We start from the raw sequence: 21,169 nt of genomic DNA on the forward strand, positions 1-21,169 counted from the left end.
TTTTTTTTTTTTTTTTTTTGGGTAATTGTTATTGAGATGTAATTCACATAGAATAAAATTTACTCTTTTGGTTTGATTTTTAGAAAAAAAATTTTTTTTGGCTCAATAATAATCATTTTGAGATTTGTTTGGGATCTTTGCAGAGTTTTTTTGGCTTTTTTTTTTTTTTTTTTGCCAATATTTGCCAGTGAGATGGGTGGCAAAGAATTGCTCAAAGCACAGAGCAACAGGGGTGCCTGGGTGGCTCAGTGGGTTAAAGCCTCTGCCTTCGGCCCAGGTCATGATCCCAGAGTCCTGGGATTGAGCCCCACATCGGGCTCTCTGCTCCGCAGGGAGCCTGCTTCCTCCTCTCTCTCTGCCTTGTCTCTCTGCCTACTTGTGATCTCTGTCTATCAAATAAATTAAAAAAAAAAAAAGCACAGAGCAATAAGCAGGACAGAATTCATTCACTCTCAAAGGGAGGAGAGAGGCCAGACATCAGGAGAGATGTTGGCCCTAAGTTTCTGTTAGGCTGGGCCTTTTAAGGGGTTTTAAGGATGTGAGAGGGTTGTAGCTGTGCCCATGGGGGAGGAGCTGGCCAGGTAGAGCAGGAGGTGACAGGTTTCTTTGGGGACTCTGTTCGTGGCTCATCTGGGATGTAGGTTGTGGTCCTGCTAGAGAAGAATGTGTTTTGTGGTGGTCTTTTTTCTGAGAAGGAGGGGCACCGTGACCCAGAAAAACAAAGCATTAGGGCCAAGTACAGGCACCTATGAGTTTTGTCCAAGCTTGGCAGGGGAGGGGGCTTTGACTAGAACCCTTTAAGTATTCTCCTCTAGTGTATGGATTTACCATAGTTTGTTCATTCACCTATTAATTGATGGACTTTTGGATTTTTTTTTTCCAGTTTTTGGTTGTTTTGAATAAGGCTGCTATGAATATATGTGTACAAGTCTTTGGTGGACATTTGTTCTTATTTTTCTCAGGTAAATGCCTAGAAGTAGAATTGTATATGTGTGTGCCAATAAGTTTAGAAGAACTGCTCACTTTTTTTTAAAGTGACTAACTTTTCATTTCCAATATCAGTGTATGAGAGATCCTCTTGTTCCATATCCTTACCAATACTGAGTATTATCTTTTTAATTTTAGCCATTTTGGGGGGTGGTGGTATCTTATTGTAGTTTTATTTTTTATTTCCCTTATGAGACAATATGCTCATTAGCCATTTGTTGGTATTTTTTCTTTTCATGTGCTTGTTAGCTATATGTATATTTTTTTGTGAAATGTCTGCTCATATTTTTTGCCATTTTTATTTTTGGATTTTTGTTTTACTATTGATAAGAATTCTTTGTGTATTAGGACACAATTCCTGTATCATGTATGTGCCTTTTTTGTTCCCCCAGAGGCACTTAGACTAGGCAATTCTATATCAGTTTTTGTGTTTGTGGTTGGGGAGTGGGAGACTGTCTGGAATTCAAGTGGAAATAATACAACACCTCCAAAAGCAAGGAAAATTATTCTTTGTCAAAAGATGAAATAGTCTACCAAACCGACCCAGAGATGGTCCAGATGCTGGAACTATCACACGGGGACTCTGAATTTACGATGATTACTGTGTTAAAAGTATCTGGTGACAGGTGAACAACACCTGTGAAGAGTTAGGAGAATTTATGAGAGCAATGGAAATTATTGAAAAAAAATTGTGTAAATAAAGAAGCTAGAAATAAAAGATATGAAATAAAGAACTTAATTGTTTGATAGTATGGTTTGTCTTCTATATCCTTACTGATTTTTTTGTAAACTTACTGTAAACTTTTTTGTAAATTTACTGTATCAATTATTAAGAGAGGAGTTGAAAGCTCCAATAATTATTTTGGATTTGTCCTTTTCTCTTTTCAATTCTTTCAGTTTTCCGTGTTTTCATAAGCTGTGTTTTAGGGTTCTTACATGTGTAGGGTTGTTATATCTTCTGGTAAATTGATCCTTTTATCATGAAATATTCCTCTTTATCTGCTGACATTAATTTCTCTGTAGTCTTCTTTGCCCGATATCAATATAACTACTTCAGCTTTGTTTTGATTAGTTTCACATGGTATGTATTTTTCCAGTCTTTTATTTAACCTCTTTGTGTCTTTATTTAAGGTGTTTTTTTGTAGTTATCATGTGGTTGGATCTTTCCTTTTTAATCCAATCTCACAAGCTCTTTTAATTGGAATGATTTGACTCCATAAATATATATATTTTTTCCTTTTTCCTTTTGAAGTTTCTTCACATTTATTTTTCACATAATTTTATAAATATTAAACAATAGCTTCAATTTAAAAGTAAACATCCTGATATTTTTTACTTTATAGGATTTTGTATGTTAACTATCCATTTAGTTTTTTTAGATCTTCACAGTTCCTTTAATACAAAAGAGCTTCTGAATCATTTCTATTCCAGCAATGCATAAGTTGTAGAAAAGTTTGTGGCAACTGACATTCCATGATTTTTTAAAATTACTCATTAGTTTATGGGCAATTTAACTTAATCCTTAAAAGAGAATTAGGAATGTATTATTCGCTTCCATTTGTATGCTAATCACTGCAAGCTATGAATTCAGGTTTAGCATAAAGTGCTTAATTACAAAGTAATGTGATAAGAAGTTAAATTCTGATCTAAAAGGAACTAGGAAATAGGAACTAATTATCTGCTTTCCACTTAACAGTTCTTACAGTGGTGCTGGCAGTAGCTGAAGTCACAGGGTGGAGAGAAGACTGTCCACTGAATTTTACAGAATAAAATAATAAATTAATTACTCTTTATAAAACACTGGGGATTTTTGCTTTTATACGTCTCTAAAAGAAATCTGGGTGAAAGATTCCTTTCAGGTGAATAGATCCGAACTTGACAAACAATTAAATTAAGTGTCCAATTCAATTGATAGAAAGTTCAAGATTTTTTTTCCACTGAATTTATCATACTTTGTTTAAAATTTTTTTATTTTTTATTTAAATTCAATTAATTAATGTATAATTTATTAGTTTAAGAAGTAGAGGTCAGTGATTTATTGGTCCTATACCCAGTGCTCATTACATCATGTGCCCTCTTTAATGTCCATCCCCCACCCACCTCCCCTCCAGCAACCCTATTTATTTCTTATGATTAAGGGTCTTACGGTTTGTCTTCCTCTCTGATTTCATCTTGTTTTATTTTTTCCTCTCTTACCCTATGATCCTCTGTTTTGTTTCTTCAGTTCCACATATGAGTGAGATCATATGATAATTGTCCTTCTTTGATTGACTTATTTTGTTTAGCATAACACCCTCTAGTCCCATCCATGTTGTTGCAAATGGCAAGATTTCATTTTTTTGATGGCTTAGTAGTTGTCCATCACATACATATATGTACCACGTCTTTATCTATTCATCTGTCGATGAACATCGTGGCTCTTTCCTTAGTTTGGCTATTGTGGACATTGCTGCTATAAGCATTATGCAGGTGCCCCTTCAGATCACTACATTTTTATCTTTGGCGTAAATACCTAGCAGTGCACTTGCTGGGTCATAAGGTAGCTCTATTTTCAACTTTTTTTTTTTTTAAGATTTTATTTATTTATTTGACAGACAGAAATCACAAGTAGGCAGAGAGGCAGGCAGAGAGAGAGGGGGAGGCAGGCTCCCTGCCAGGACCCTGGGATTATGACCTGAGCTGAAGGCAGAGGCTTTAACCCACTGAGCCACCCAGGTGCCCTTATTTTCAACTTTTTGAGGAGCTTCCATTCTGTTTTCTAGAGTGGCTGCACCAGTTTATGTTCTCACCAGCAGTGTAGGAGGGTACCCCTTTTGCTGAATCACCACAAACGTCTGTTGTTTCCTGAGTGGTTAATTTTAGCCATTACTGACTGGTGTGAGGTGGTATCTCACTGTGGTTTTTATTTGTATTTCCCTGATGCCAAGTGATGTGGAGCATTTTTTCATGTGTCTGTTGGCCATTTGGATGTCTTTTTTTGAGAAATGTCTTTTCATGTCTTCTACCCATTTCTTGATTGGATTATTTGTTCTTTGGGTGTTGAGTTTGATAAGTTTATTATAGGTTTTGGATACTAGCCCTTTATCTGAAATGTCATTTGCAAATATCATCTTCCATTCTGTTAGTTGTCTTTTGATTTTGTTGACTGTTTCCTTTGTTGTACAAAAACCTTATCTTGATGGAGTCCCAGTAGTTCATTTTTGCTTTTGTTTCCCTTGCCTTTGGAGACATGTCTAGCAAGAAGTTGCTGTGGCCAAGGTCACAGAGGTTGCTGCCTGCATTTTCCTCTAGGATTTTGATAGATTCTTATCTCAGTTTGGGTCTTTCATCCATTTTGAGTCTGTTTTTGTGTACGGTGTAAGAAAGTACAGTTTCATTCTTCTGCATGTGGCTGTCCAATTTTCCCACCAACATTTGTTGAAGAGACTGTCTTTTTTTCCATTGGATAGTCTTTCCTACTTTGTCCAGGATTGGTTGACCGCAGAGTTGAGGGTCTTTTTTTGAGTTCTCTATTCTGTTCCATTGATTTATGTGTCTGTTTTTGTGCCATACTGTCTTGATGATTACAGCTTTGTAATAGAGCTTGAGGTTAGAGATTGTGATGCCACCAGCTTTGGTTTTCTTTTTCAACATCCCTTTGGCTATTCAGGGTCTTTTCTGGTTCTTTACAAATTTTAGGATTATTTGTTTCAGCTCTGTGAAAAAAGTTGATGATATTTTGCTAGGGAATGCATTGAATGTATAGATTGCTCTAGGTAGCATAAACATTTTAGCAATATTTATTCTTCCAATCCATGAGCATGGAATGTTTTTCCATTTATTTGTGTCTTCCTGAATTTCTTTCATGAGTGTTCTATAGTTTTCCCGAGTACAGATTCTTTCTTTGCCTCTTTGGTTAGATTTATTCCTAGGTATCTTACAGTTTTTGGTGCAGTTGTAAATGCGATTGACTCCTTAATTTCTCTTTCTTCTGTCTCATTGTTAGTATATAGAATTGCAGCTGATTTCTGTGCATTGATTTTAATATTCTGCCACTTTGCTGCATTCCTGAATGAATTTTAGCAATTTTGGGATGGAGTCTTTTGGGTTTTCCACAGAATATCATGTCACCTGTGAAGAGTGAGAGTTTGACTTCTTCTTTGCCTATTCAGATGCCTTTTATTTCTTTTTATTGTCTGATTGCTGAAACTAGGACTTCTAGTACTATGTTGAACAACAGTGGTGAGAGTAGCTGTCCCTGCTGTGTTCCTGAGATTTGTTGTGGGCTTTTTATATATGACTTCTATGATATTGAGGTATGTTCCCTCTATCTCTACACTGTGAAGAGTTTTAATCAAAAAAGGATGCTGTGGGGTGCCTGGGTGTCATTAAGCGTCTGCCTTCGGCTCAGGTCATGATCCCAGGGTCCTAGGATCAAACCCCACATCAGGCTCCCTGCTCAGTGGGAAGCCTGCCTCTCCTTCTCTGACCCCCCCCACCCCAACCCTGCTTGTGTTCCCTCTCTTGCTGTGTCTCTGTCAAATAAATAAACCAAATCTTTAAAAAACAAAACAAAACCAGAAAGGATGTGTACTTTGTCAGATGCTTTTTCTGCGTTTATTGAGAGGATCATATGGTTCTTGTCCTTTCTTTTATTAATGTAGTATATCACATTGATTGATTTGAGGGTGTTGAACTACCTTTGCAGCCCAGGAATAAATCCTACTTGGTCATCGTGAATTATTCTTTTGAATGTACTATTGGGTCATATTGGCTATTAACTTGGTGGGAATTTTTACATCCATGTAAATCGGGGATATTGGTCTGTAATTCTTTTTGGTGGGGTCTTTGCCTGGTTTTGGGATCAAGGGACCTCATAGAAAACGTTTGGAAATTTTCCTTCCATTTCTGTTTTTTGAAACAGCTTCAGAAGAATAGGTATTAATTCTTCTTTAAATGTTTGGTAGAATTCCTCTGGGAAGCCATCTGGCCCTGGACTGTTGTTTTTGGGGAGATTTTTGATTACTGCTTTAGTTTTCTTGCTGGTTATGGGTGGGTCTGTTCAGGTTTTCTCTTTCTTCCTGTTTCAGTTTTGGTAGTTTATATGTCTCTAAGAATGCATCCATTTCTTCCAGATTGCTTAATTTGTTGGCATATAGCTGCTGATAATATGTTTTTATAACATATTTGTGTTTCTTTGGTGTTGGTTGACTCCATATATATTTAATGTAATTAACCAGTAGAATTTTGTTAACTACTCTTTCCCCAGTTTTTCCTTAGTAGTTGCTTTAGGGATTTAGAGCAACTATAGTTGCCTAATATAGTATTTTTCTTTATTGTGATCAACTTTGGTTGACTTAATTCCAGTAAAATATAACAAATTTGCTTTAATAAAGCCCCATTTCTTTACTCTTTCTTTTATATCTATGTCTATATTTTTATATATATATATAAATATATCATACCTAAGTATGTTGTAATTTCAATAATATACTATAATTATTGATTAAGATAATCTTATGTTTTCCAAGATAAATATATCTTTTATGTCTATGTAAATATTTGGCATTTCCTTTAATTCAGAAGTTCTTTATTATTTTTTATGAAAAAGGTCTGCTAGCAACAGATTTTTTCAGTTTTTGTTTATCTGGGAATGTCCTTGTTTCTTCTGCATTTGTAGAAGATAAATTTGCTGTATTTAGAATTAGAGATACTATTCGTTTAGCCCTTTGAGTGTTTCCTTTCCCTATCTTTGGACTGGCCTGGTTTCTGATGAGAAGTTGGCTGTTAATCATATTCTTATTCTACTATTCTACTATTCATGTTCTACTATTCTTGTTCTACTATTCATTAATCATATTCTTGTTCTACTAATCATATTCTTGTTCTACTGTTCATTTCTCTTACTGCTTTCTTAAGACTTTTTGTCTTTTAGCAGTTTGACTACAGTGTGTCTAGATGTGGATCTTTTTGTGTTTATCTTACTTGGGATTTGTTTTTCTTCTTGCATGTATAAATTAATGTTGTCAAATTTGGGAAGTTTTTTGTCTTTTAAAAGATTTTATTTATTTATAGGAAGGAGAGAGTGTGGATGTGCATGGTGGGGAGGAGCAGTGGGAGAGGGAGAAGCAGCCTTTCCTCTGAGCAGGGAGACTGGTGTGGGGTTCAGTCCCAGGACCCCGGGATCATGACCTGAGCTGGAGGCAGATGCTTAACTGACTGAGTTTGCTAGTATTTTGTTGAGTATTTTTACATCAGTACTCATTAAGGATATTGATCTGTGCTTTTCATGTTTTATTTTTGTGTAATTTTTGTATCATAGTAATGCTGGCCTCACAGAGTAAGTTTGTAAGTGTTCCTTCCTCTGCAGTTTTTTGGGAGAGTTTGAGAGTGTTGGTGCTAATTCTTCCTTAGATGTTTGATGTTTGATAGAATTCTCCAGTGAAGCCCTTTACTTCTGGGCTTTTTGTTGTTGTTGTTGTTGTTGAGTTGTTTTTGATTACTGCTTAGCAGTTAAAAGTCTGCTGAGATTTTTTTTTTTTTTTTCACGATTCAGTCGTGGTAGGTTATATGTTTCTAAGAATTTAACCATTTCTTCTGTGTTATCTAATATGTTGGTTTATAACTATTCATAGTAATCTCCTATAATTCTTTTTATTTCTGTGACCCACGAATTTTTAATGTCTCCTCTTTCATTTCTAATTTTAGTTAAGTCCCTCTTTCTCTCTCTCTCTCAAGTCTAGCTAAGGGTTTGTTAATTTTGTTGGTCTTTTCAAAAAACAAACTGGGTTTTTGTCTTAGTCTGTTTAGGTTGCTGTAACAAAACACCACAGACTGGGTACCTTATAAACAATAAATTTGTTTTTCACAGTTCTGGACGCTTGGAAGTCCAAGGTTGAAGGTGTTGGGATGGTTATATTAAGGTAGAAGCTTTCTTTCTTGTTCGTAGTGGGTACCTTGCTGTGTCCTCAAATGGAGGAAGGGGCTAGAGATCTCTTTAGCACTTCTTTTATGAGGCAGAATCATGAGGGCTCCTTAGTTTAAGGAGTTAGACTTGTTCTGGTATGCAGTTTAAGTTACCTTGTGGATTGGTTCAGTGTTCGTAAGACTTGTTTTTAATTTCCTTTTTGGAGAATGCAAAGTAGAATTTATGTTTTGTTGATGTAGTATCCTTTCTAAAACAAGGTCATTGAGGGATCTCTGTTGGTGACCTTTGTATTGTGAGAGTTCTCTCAGCTTCTCTTAGTGGGAAAGATTCTCAGCCTCATGGGTTCTTCGGGAGTTGTTCTTTTTCAGCTCCCTTGTAATTTTTTTTTCTTAAGAAATTGATTTTGTTAGGTTTTTTAGGTTGCAGAGATTGGTATTCAGCTAATAGCTAAGGGAGTTCCCATGTAGATTGCTAGGGCTCTTTTTCTGCTAGCTCTCTTCTCACAGGTATTCTGTGATGTAGATTTTATTTGCATCACCTCCCAAACTCCCATCTCTGTTTCTTCAACTCAGCAAAGTTATTGGCCTGTGTTTGAGTTTACCTTTCCTTGTGTTATAATCTAGGCATAGCCTCTAGATCTAAAGCATGGGTGACAGTAGCACTTATCTTACATCTTTCCCTTTTCTTAGGAATCTCAGTCCTGAAATGCCTGATACCTAATGTTTGAAAATAGTTGTTTTCTATGCTTTGTTGAGTTTTCTAGTTGTTTACTGCAGATCGATAATTCTGCATCCTGCTACTTGCTTATGGTTGGAAATGGAAATTCTGTATTAGACACTTAAAATCTTGAAATTGTTTGAATTTTCAGTAGCCTTTAACATGGTTGGTTACTACATTCTTTTCCTTTGTGTCAGCATTTTGTAAATATATTTTCCTGAGGTCTGTTTTCTCTTTGACCCTTATTTCTTAGACATTTCATAATCAAATGATATTTAATCAAAACCAGTTTCTGTTGATAATGTCTCTTTAATATGTTGAATAATTTCTCTTCATTCTTACTGCTAATACTGTATTCTATGCATCCATATTTTGAATCCGCTCCTATTTACAGTTTCTCTTCTCACTTTAGCTTACTGTATATCTTTCCACTGTATTAGAGGAGAAGTGATTTTGTTTTTTTGAATATTGTTGACACATAGTGTTACATTATTTCAGGTGTATCCATAGTGAACATAATACACATAGGTTCACATAGTGGCTCAGCAAGTTTACACATTGTGCTATGGCTACCACAAGTGTAGCTACCATTTGTCTCTATATATCACTATTATATCATCAACTATAATCCTTATGCTGTGTTTTTTATTCCCATGATTTATTAATTCCATAACTAGAAGCCTATATTTCCCACCCTGCATCACCCATTTTGCCCAGTCCCCCACTCCTGTCCCCTCCAACAGCCATCAGTTTGTTCTTTGTATTTATAGGTCTGATTTTGACTTTTATTTATTCATTTTTTTTTTGAAAATTCCATGTATGAGTGAAATCATGTGGTATTTGCCTTTCTCAGCCTGACTTGAAGTAAGTTAGCATGATAACCACTAGGTCCATCCATGTCATCTGAAATGGCAACATCTCAGCTTTTTTTTATGCCTATGTAATATTTCTGTGTGTGCATTGTGTATGTGTGTATAACACATATTCATTACCCATTCAAAAACTGATAAACACTTAAGTTGCTTCCACAGCTTGGCTATTGTAAATAATGCTGTGATACACATAGGAGTACCTATCTTTTTTTGTTTGTTTATTTATTTATTTATTTAAGATTTTGTTTATTTATTTGACAGACAGAGATCACAAGTAGGCAGACAGGCAGGCAGAGAGAGAGAGGAAGGGAAGTAGGCTCCTCTCTGAGCAGAGAGCCCGATGCAGGGCTCCATCCCAGGACCCCGGAATCATGACCTGAGCCGAAGGCAGAGGCTTTAACCCACTGAGCCACCCAGGCGCCCTGCTCTCTCTTTTTTGAATTAGTGTTTTCATTTTCTTTGGGTTAATACTCAGTAGTAGAATTACTGGATCTTATGGTATTTCTGCCACATTCTTGCCAGTTCTCGTTATTTCTTAAGTTTTTGATTTTAGCCATTCTGGCAGGTGTGAGGTGATAACTCATTGTGGTTTTGATTTGCATTTCTCATGATTAGTGATGTTAAGCATCTTTTCATGTGTCTTGTTGGTCATCTGAATGTCTTTGGAGAAAGGGCTGTTCAGATCCTATGCTCATTTTTAAATCAGATTGTTTGTTATTATTGTTATTTTTTGGTGTTGTGTAAGTTCTTAAGTTTGTATATTAACCCCTTATTAGATACATCATTTGCAAATATCTTCTTCCATTTAGTAGGTTCTCTTTTTTTTGTTGTTGATTGTTTCCTTTGCTATGCAAAAGGTTTTTATTTTGATGTAGTCCCAGTAGTTTATTTTTGTTTTTGGTTCTCTTGCCAGATTGACATATCTAGAAAAATGTTGCTATGGTTAATGTCAGAGAAATTACTGCTTATATTTTCTTCTAGGATTTTTATGGTGTTAGGTCTCACATTTAAATCTTGAATCCATTTCAAGTTTATTTTTGTGTGTGGTATTAAAAGGTGATCTAGTTTCATTTATTACATGTAGCCATGCAGTTTTCCCAGCACCAATTTTTGAAGAGACTGTCTTTCCCCCATTGTATCATTTTGCCTCCTTTGTCATTGATTATTTGACCGTACAATTGTGAGTTTATCTGGGCTTTCTGTTCTGTTCCATTGATCTGTGTATGTGTACTGTGCTGGTACCATTATTGTTTTGATTACTACAGTTTTAAAATGTATAATTGTGATATCTCTGGCTTTGTTCTTCTTTCTCAAGATTGTTTTGGCTATTCAGTGTCTTTTGTGATTCCATACAAATTTAGGATTATTTGTTCTAGTTTTAACAAAAATGCTGTTGGCATTTTGATTGGGACTGTATTGAATCTGTAGATTGCTTGGGGTAGAATGGGCATTTGAACAATATTTGTTCTTTCAGTCCATGAGTGTGGAATTTTTTTCTATTTGTGTCATCTTTAATTCCTTTAACTAATGCTTTATAGTTTTTGAATTATAGGTCTTTCACCTCTTTGGATATGTTTGTTCCTAGGCATTTTATTCTTTTTTGGTGCAGTTATAAATGGTGTTTTCTTAATTTTTCTTTCTGCTACTTTGCTATTAGTATATAGAAATGCTACCAATTTCTAGGTATTAGTTTTATGTCCTGCAGGTTTACTGAATTCATTCTTACTTCTATTAGTTTTTTTATGGAATCATTAGAATTTTGTATGTACAGTGTTTATGTTCCCTGCAAATAGTGACAATTTAACTTTTTCTTTACCAGTATGGATGCCTCTTATTTCTTTTTCTTGTCTGATTGCTGTGGCTTGGATTTCCACTACTATGTTGAATAAAAGTGGTGCAGGTGGATGGATATCTTTGTCTTGTTCCTGATCTTGAAGGAAAAGCTCTCAGTTTTTCACTATTAACTGTGATGTTAGCTTTGGATATTTCATAAAAGGCCTTTATTGTGTTGAGGTATTTCCTTCTAAACCCACTTTGTTGAGCGTTTTTATCTTGAGTGGGTGGTGAATTTTGTCCCATGCTTTCTTTGCATCGATTGAGATGATCATATGATTTTTATCCTTTGTTTTGTTTATGTGGTGTATCATGTTGATTGATTTGTGAATATCGAACCATCCTTGCATCCCTGGAATAAATCCTACTTGATCATGGTGAATGATCTTTTTAATGTGTTGTTGTATGTGTTTAATATTTTGTTGAGGATTTTTACATCTATGTTCATCAGGGAAATTGGCCTGTCGTTTTCTTTTTTTGTATCGTCTTTGGTTTTGATATCAGGGTCATGCTGACCTTATGGAATGTATTTGGAAGCTTTTCTTCCTCTACTATTTCTTGTGATAATTTGAAGAGAATAGGTATTAACTATTCTTTAAATGATAGAATTCACCTGTGAAGCTGTCTGGTCCTAGACCTTTATTTTTTGGTAATGTTTTGATTAAATCAGGTCAGTTTTGTTACTAGTAATTGGTCTGTTTGGATTTTCTGTGTGGGAAATGATCATTTTTAAATAGACTCCTTAACGTGTTTATAAAGCTTTTTTAAAACCTGACCCTGCTTATCTTTATATTCTGGTCACTTTTTCTTTATTTATACTGATTGTTTTTTTGATTCTTCATGCATGGTGTTTTATTGTATTGAATTAATTTTGTTCTATCAAATACACTGTGCATAATCCCTCTCACCTCTTGATTCCAGTTATCTGCATATGCCATACATGTAGATGATTTTTAAGAAGGCAAAACAAAATGAAAACACATTTTTTTACAGCAACCAGTCAGATAGAGTATAAAACTAAAACCTCATAAATGAAGTCAAAATACAAGTGAAAATATTTGCAACTTAAACAAAGGCCAATTTATCTTATGTACAGATAAGAAAAAGACCCAAAAAACCAGTAGAAAAAGGAGCAAAGGAAATGCATAAATGGTCTAGTTTCATGACAATGTTAGAAGATACTATTTTACTCATGATAAGAGAGATAAGGATTAAATTTATTCTGAATAACAAATTCTTAGCTAATATATTGACTAAAATCCAAATATATAGTTAAGAACTTTGTTGGTGGAGCTGTAAAAGAAGAGGCTCTCTCATCTACTAATGGTAGGAGAATAAATTGGTACGAGCCCACTGGAGGGCAGTTTGCTAATATCTATCAATATACATCTATATTTATATAACATACTGTTATACTAGATAAAATGTAGAATGTAATCAATAACTTCAGTAATTATTATGTAGTTATTGTAGTAATTTTGTTAGTTACATTGCATTATTTGTTATGACATACAATTATACCTATAGTATATATACCTGTGTGTCAACATATATGCTTCTATATTTTTTGTGTGGGTGTATGTGTGGTCTCTGGACCTCACAGTTTCACTTCTGGGATTTTATCATGCAGATATACTGGCACATGTGTGAACTGACTTATGTACACATTTATCCAGTACCATGTTGTTTATAATAGAAAAAGGAAACTTAGATACCCATAAATAACTGATTGGTGAGTAAGAGATGCTACATCTTTGCAATAGTATAGGATATAGATATAGATGTAAGAAAGAATGAGGATGCTTTCTATGTACTTCAACATAGGCAACATGTTGTTGAGTGAAAACAGCATATTTAATACTGTGGATAGAAAAGAGTGTGTATAAAATGCTATCTTGTGTGTTAAGGGAGAGAAATAAAAATATATATTCGTATTTGTATAAAGATTTCATAAGGTAATAAAACTAGTTATTTCAGGTGTTTCTGGGCAGATTAAGAAGAGGCATTGAAAGGGGCTTGTTTACCTTATTTTTAAAAAAATTATTGTTTATTTTTGAACTATGTGGATATATTGCCTCTTAAAAATAAAATTAAAAATTTTATAAAAGGTCTTAAGGAAAATATTTTCTTTCTATTTTTTTTCTCATCAGTAAGCTGAAAAAGCTGAGTGAAGACAGTTTGACTAAGCAGCCTGAAGAAGTTTTTGATGTATTAGAAAAACTTGGAGAAGGGTAAGTACAAAAAATACAAAAGTAGCCTTAGGTAATGACAAAAAATTTATAAAATACTATATAATCTTTCACTAGAGTATATTTTCTTAAGTTGAATAGTAGTAATATAGTGGGAAAACACCTCAACATCATCAAGGTCATATATGACATGCCCACAGCAAACATCATATTCAGTGGTGAAAACCAAAAGCTTTTCTTCTAAGATCAGGTGTATGATATGGATGAACCCTCTCATTGCTTTTATTTAACGTAGTATGGGAAGTCCTAGCTAGAGTAACTAGGAAGGAAAAAGAAATAAAAATATCAAAACTGTCTCTATTTGCTGATGTCATGATATTATATATAGAAAATCTCAATCCATCAAAAAGTTGTTAGAATTAATAAAATAATTAATAAATGCATTATAGTTACATCAAAAAGAAGGAAATACCTAGGATAAGTTTAACCAGAGAGGTGAAAGATCTGTTTACTGAAAACTGTAAGACATTGATGAAGAATTTGAAGAAACAAATAAATGGAAAGATACTCTGTGCTCATAGATTGGGAGGATTCATATTGTTAAATATCCCTGTTAACTGAAAGCAGTGTATAGATTCAATTCAATCCCTAACAAAATACCAATGGCATTTTTCACAGAAGTAGAACAAACAGTTGTACAGTTTGTCTGGAACCACAGAAGATCCCAAATAGCTAAAGCAGTTATGAGAATGCAGAATCAAGCTGGAGGTATTATGTTCCCTGATTTCAAACTATATTATGAAATTGTGGTAATCAAAATAGTGTGGTATTCGCATAAAAGCAGATACCTAGATTAATGAAACATAATAGCCCAGAAATAAACCCATGTATATATAGCCAATTAATTTAGGACAAAGGTGCCAAGAATATACAATGGGAAAAGGATAGTTTCTTTAAGAAATGATGTTGGGAAAAATGGATAGCCACATGCAAAAGAATGAAACTGGGCCTCTGTCTTATACCATACCTAAAAATCAGCTAAAAATGGATTAAAGAGGGTTGCTAGGGTGGCTCAGTGGGTTAAAGCCTCTGCCTTCAGCTCAGGTCATGATCTCAGGGTCCTGGGATTGAGCCCTGTATTGGGCTCTCTGCTCAGTGGGGAGCCTACTTCCCTCTTTCTCTCTCTGCCTGCGTCTCTGCCTACTTGTGATCTCTCTCTGTCAAATAAATAAATAAAATCTTTAAAAAAAAATGGATCAAAGACTTGAATATAAAACCTGAAACCTAAAACTCCAAGAAGAAAACATAGGCAGTAAGCTCCTTGACGTTGGTCTTGGCATGACTTTTTGGATTTGACACCCGAAAGCAAAGTCAACAAAAGCAAAACAAAACAAACAGTTGTGACTACATCAAACTAAAAAGCTTCTGCACAGTGAAGAAAACCATCAATAAAGTGAAAAAGCAGCCTCTGGAGTGGGAGAAAATATTTGAAAGTGATACATCTGTTAAGGGGTTAATATCTAAAACATATAGAGAACTCATACATATTAATAGCAAAAATCTGAACATTTCCATTAAAAAATTGGTAGAGGATCTGAATAGATGTTTTTCCAAAGAATGTATCCAGATGGTGAGCAGGAACATGAAACATCACTAATCATCAGGGAAATGTAAATCATAACCACAATGAGATATCACCTCATACTTGTTACAATAGTAGTTATCAAAAAGACAAGAAATAATAAGTATTGGTGAGAATGCGGAGAACAGGGAACTGCTGTGCACTGTTAGTAAGAATGAACATTGGTGCAGCCAATATAGAAAACAGTATGGAAGTTCTTCAAAATATTAAAAATAGAACTATCATATGATCAAGCAATATATATATGTATATGTATATATACACATATGTATATAAAGGAAACAAAGTCACTGTCTTGAAGAGATATTTGCACCTATGTTCACTGCACCACTGTTTACATGGAAACAATATAAGTGTTCTATTGATGGTTGAGTGGATAAAGATAATGTGGTATATACAGATAGTCCACAACTTACATGGTTTGATTTATGAGTTTTCAACTTTATGATGGTGCAAAAGTCATACACATTCAGTAGAAACCATATGTCAGTTTTGAATTTTAATCTTTCCTGGGCTAATGATCTATAGTATGATACCCTTCTTGTGGTAGTGGGCAGCAGAAATACACCACAGCTCTTATTTAGCCATGCAAATGAAGGTAAACAATTGATACACAACAATTTCATGCTCATACAGCTGTTCTGTTTTTCACTTTCAACACAGTATTCAACAAATTGTATGAAGTATTCAATACTTTATTATAAAATGAGCCTTGTGTTAGACGATTTTGCCCAACTATAGGCTGGCGTTAAGTGTTCTGAGCGCATTTAAGATGGGCTAGATTAAGCTACCATGTTCAGTAGATTAAATGTATTAAATGCATTTCTTTCTTGTGGTGTTTTGAACTTATTATGGATTTAGCCAGACATAACTGTTTTATAAGTCAGGGAAGATTTATATATACAGTGGAATATTATTCAGTCATAAAAGGGCAATATGCTAAATGAAATAAGTCATAGTAAAATTCTGTACTATATCACTTATACGTAGGATCTAAGAAGCCAAAGTCATAGAAACAGAGAACAAATTGGTGGTTGCCAGAGTGGTGATAATGGGGAGTGGGGGAAATGGGTGAAATTAGTCAAAGGATATAAACTTCTAGTTACAAGATAAATAAGTTCCAAGGATGTACATGTATAACATGGTGACTAGTTAAGAAGTAGGTCTTAAAAATTCTCATCATAAGAAAAAATTTTTTTCTGTTTGCTAGTAGATGTCAACTAAACTCATGGTAATCATTTTCTAGTATATACATAAATCATTTTGTTGTACACCTTAAACTAATAAATATTATATATCAGATTATCTCAGTAAAAGTGGAAAGAAAAAAGAATAGTAGTAGTAATTAATATACTTTGTAGCAGTCAGTATGGATTTAAAAAGACTGGATTGTGTTAGATTTGGTAATAGTGTTTTTCAGAGAAGTAGGATATATATGTATATATATCCTACATATATACTACTATTATATATATATGTATATATATAAAGAAAGGCAGGAAATGTGTTGTAAAGTGATTCACAAGAAGTTTATTAGTTCATTCTGTATGGTATTCTTATTAATAAGCTTGAAAGATTTTGACTTTTTAGGCAAGTGAACATAAGGCATCTTTCAGGACATTGGGACTCATTTTACTTGGGGAAAAATGAATAATAGATTTAAATAGAGTGTCTCAGTGAGACAGAGTTGATGCGATTTTAAAATATAATTTAAAATAAATTATGAATATGAATTTAAAATGTTTCATTTTTAGCACATAGAAAATGGCAGAGTATAGAAGAACATTCAAAACAATAAAAGGCATTAAACAGAATTAAAATGGTGTAAACCAATAAGAACAAGGAAAAAGAGAAACAAAAGTGAAGTAATAAGCTAAACATAAATTGGAAGGAATAAAATGGGAGAGTTGACATTTAGTGAAATACATTTTTCACTAAATGTCAACTCTCCCATTAAGGACTCCTGGGTGGAGCAGTCTGTTGGGCATCTGACTCTTGGTTTTGGGATCTCGGGGTCATGAGACCAGGCCCCCTGTAGGGCTCTGTGCTTAGCATGGAGTCCGCTTGGAGTTTCTCTTTCCCTCTCCCTTTGCTCCTCCCCCTGCACTCTCTCACTCTCTCAAATAAGTGGATAAATCTTAAAAAAAAAAAAGAAAAATTAGTAGAGTCAATTAAAATGCAAAATCTAACAATATGCTATTTATAAAAGACCTGTGTAATACAAAGGGTGGAAATGTAGGGACATTTCCTATTAGAGATACCAGATAAGAATTATAATCATACAAATAAAAATAAAAAGAAATAGGAATAGCAATATTTATATCCAGTAAATTAGTTAAAGTTAAAAGATCTCAAGTGAATAAAGAGGGGTTAATATCCAAATAAATAATAAATAGGGACATAAGATAATGACTTAAAACACAATTTTTATGAAATATATAAATGTCAGTCACGAGGACAGTTAAATTTGTGAAGAAAAGCTATTAGAAATGTCAGGAGAATCTAATAAGAGTTTATTCAGTGGGAGATTTTCATATATTGCTTTCAGAATTGGATAAGATTAACAGAAAAAAAGGACAAAGAGGGTATAAATATTATAATTGATAAACTTGATTATGTATATCTATAACTACACATATTTTGGCATTCCTTTTTTTTGGTATGTTCATGGAGCATTGATTAATGAGTTCTAGGAAAGGATTTTACATGTCTCGTTTTTGATTATAGTCTTAAATGAGAAAAGTAATTACAATATGATAAAATCCATACTTATTAGAAATTAGGACACATAATCTGAGGTAACCTATATACTGAGGAGGAAATTACTAATTATTTAGAAAATGAAAAAGAAATAAATCATACTAATATCTGTGCAATCCACAGAAGCTATAATTAGGGGGGAATATTTAGTCTTAAATAACTTCATCACTAAAAAAGAAAGACCAAAAGAAAAGAACTTAGTGCTTATAAATGAACTTAGAAAAATAATAAAATGTACCAAAAAATTAGGAAGAGAAAATTCATAAAAGAAGAATTTAAAATTAATGAAATGGAAAATAAAATTTAAACATGATAAATACAAAAGCAGTTTCTTTTGAGCAGATCAATAAAATAGTTAAACCTCTTCTGATTTTGACTAAAGAAAAAAGAGCAAAAATAAAAGATTTGGAATGAGAAAGAAGATACAACCAATGATAAACAATTTGAAGAATTAAGAGACCACTATATGCTGCTCTAATGATGGCTCATTTAGTAATTGAAAAGTTGATGCTTTCATAATAAAACTTAAATTGTATAAATTGGCCCCCAAAGCAGTTAAAACTTAAATAGAGCAATTGTCATGGAAAAGATGGAAGGACAGTTAGATATCTGTCTATGAATTAAAAGGATAGCATTTCGGGGTACCTGGGTGGCTCAGTTGGTTAAGCATCCTTAAATCTTGATTTTGACTCAGGTCATGATTTCAGGGTCATGAGATTGAGCCCCGTGATGGGCTCAGTGGGAAGCCTGCTCAGTGGGAAGCCTGCTGGAGATTCTCTTTCTCCCTCTCCCTGTGCCCCTTCCCCTGGTTGTGTGTGTGCACACACACTCTCTCAAATAAATAAATAAGTCTTAAAAAAAAAGATACCAGCTCATAGCACCAGTATTCACAAGAGCTTAGTGTGGAAAAGTCAATCAATGGTGAATGGATAAAGTGTGATATATCTGGACAATGGAATAATATTTAGCCATTACATGAATGAAGTACTGACACATGATACAGAATGGTTGAACCTTGAGAAGATCCTGTTTAGTGAAAGAAGCCAGACACAAAAAGTCACATTATTACTTGATTCCATTTATATGAAGAATCCAGAATAGATGTATCCATAGAGACAAGAAAGCAGATTCCAAATGATTTGGAACTTGACAGAGGTAATGGTTCTACAACATTGAGAATGCCTAAATGCCACTGAATTGTATACTTTAAAGTGCATAAAATGGTGAATTTTATGTTATATGCATTTTACTGAGAAAAAAACCCAGCTAAGTCTTTTAGGACACATCATTGCAGTTATTTTTATGAAGTCAGAATAACTTTAATATCCAGACCTAGATGCACAAAAAGAAAATTCAGCCTTACTTGGGTACCCATGATGATTACCATGCTGTTTTTATCTCTGGTGGAAAGATGCTGCTAGTTCTTTTCACTTCCTTATGGTTCCCATCATTCATTAAAATTGAGGAGTCCATTGCACTGTTGGCTTCCCCGACCTGCACTGCAGCGCTTCCAGTAGTGCTAGGAAAGGGAGTATCCTCTGGATCCTCTCAGTGAAGATAGTTAGGGGTTTGGTGAGCAATGATGTACCCATTCCAGTATTCGATCTCCTTGAACTTTGGATCTCCTTCCTCTAGTGTATACGGAGGATCAGTTGCATTTCTACGTAGGTCACTGTAGAGTCCAGGTTTCAGTTAACTAGCTGGGCATACTGTGAGGCACACTCCCAACTGTTTGAGATAACACAGAGTCCAGAATTTCTGGTCTTGCATCCCTATCAGTGAATTCCTTTCTCACTGGAAATCTTGGAATCCATTCCCACATATATTCTTTAGAATTTGGTGATAAAAACTGACAAAATCTTAGAACTTTTTTTTGGTATGAATAGTAGGTGTTCTTGCATCAGATTTTCTATTCATTCTCCTGGTATCTGGGAATTTGAGCATAGTTCTAGGACTAGAAGCAATGCAAGGTGGTGGAGGAGGGTTTACATTCTCCTGAAAAGTGACTGCCTCAGGTGAGGTCATTATGGAGTCTTCAGGCATTGTGAGGCTCATCTTCTTGGACTGGGGAATAGGGTTGCTTTTGTTGGCAAGGGATGCTTATAGGACTTGGAGGATTCAGGGTATTCAGATTAATAAACATCTACTTAAATGTCCCATTATCAATTCTCTGGGTACCTCTCTTTATAGTTAAAAGCCTAACTTTAACAGAATAGAGCTGGAGATGTGAATTTAGCTTGCAGTATAATTCAGCTTCCAGCTTAGATTAGACCTTGAGTTTGTTTTTGGAAGTCTCAGCCCTGTGCCTACAAGAATTAAGAAACTCAGCGGAGAGCCTGCTTCTCCCTCTCCCTCTCCCTCTGCCTGCTGCTCTGCCTACTTGTGCTCTCTCTCCATCTCTCTAATAAATAAATAAAATCTTTTACAAAATTAAAAAAAATTCTTTTGGGGCATTCAGAAGTTTTCTGTTTCTTAGTCTTGAGCTGGAAGTTTAAGCTCTGAGTTTGTTATATTTGTTACATAACTTTTCTGGTGTAGGCCAGAGCAGCTAGCCTGTTCTCTAGTATTTGTACTCTTATTTTCACCATAGCATTCCTTTTTTTTTTTTTTAAAGATTTTATTTATTTATTTGACAGCGCACATGAGAATGAGCACAGGCAAGGGGAGTGGGAGAGAAACAGGCTCCCCACTCCCCACTGAGTACTCTGTGTACCCTGGATATAGAGAGTTTATTATAAAATTAGGAGCTCAGATGACTTATGGAAGGGCCACAGAGGCAAAGGTCATGAAATCTGCTGCTGAAGGTCACGGAGAAGCCAACAGTGAGTATCTCAGCCTGAAACACTGAAGTGGTGTTTCTTAAAAGCTCACTGGGGGTCTGCTGGAATCCTTGAGTCTTTGGGAAGCTCCCGCCAACTATCTCATTCTATAGCAGCAATGTGGTGTTTATCAAAAGCTCAGCAGGAGGCCTCTGTGTCTGTCATCCCCTAGTTCATCTGCTACAACCACATCTGAAGAATGATGGTTCTCCTTAACTTTTTGCCATTGAGATTTCATGCATATTCTTCTTATTGTCAGACTCTTAACTAGGATCCACTCAGGGAAAGGAATCTTCTCTTTTGCTGTGATGAGACTTTAGAAAGGAGTGATGGTGTTGCTTACTTCATGAGAGAGAATCCAGCACTGAATTCTTTATTGACTTTTGAGGGAATACACACACACACACACACACACACACACACACACACGGGTTTATATACAT

The 21,169-nt window shown here is 34.7% G+C and overlaps 1 protein-coding gene across 1 annotated transcript in view; it reads left to right on the top strand.

The window, feature by feature from the left end:
* STK3 (serine/threonine kinase 3) overlaps nt 1–21,169 on the top strand; it is a 268,999-nt gene that overhangs the window by 26,065 nt on the left and 221,765 nt on the right. Inside the window, exon 2 of the mRNA XM_080800926.1 lies at nt 13,467–13,547. Coding sequence (XP_080657052.1) covers nt 13,467–13,547 — 81 coding nt within the window. The remainder of the gene's footprint in view (nt 1–13,466; nt 13,548–21,169) is intronic.

This window comes from Martes martes, assembly GCF_963455335.1.
Source record: "Martes martes genome assembly, chromosome: 4".
In the NCBI taxonomy this organism is placed as follows: Eukaryota; Metazoa; Chordata; class Mammalia; order Carnivora; family Mustelidae; genus Martes; species Martes martes.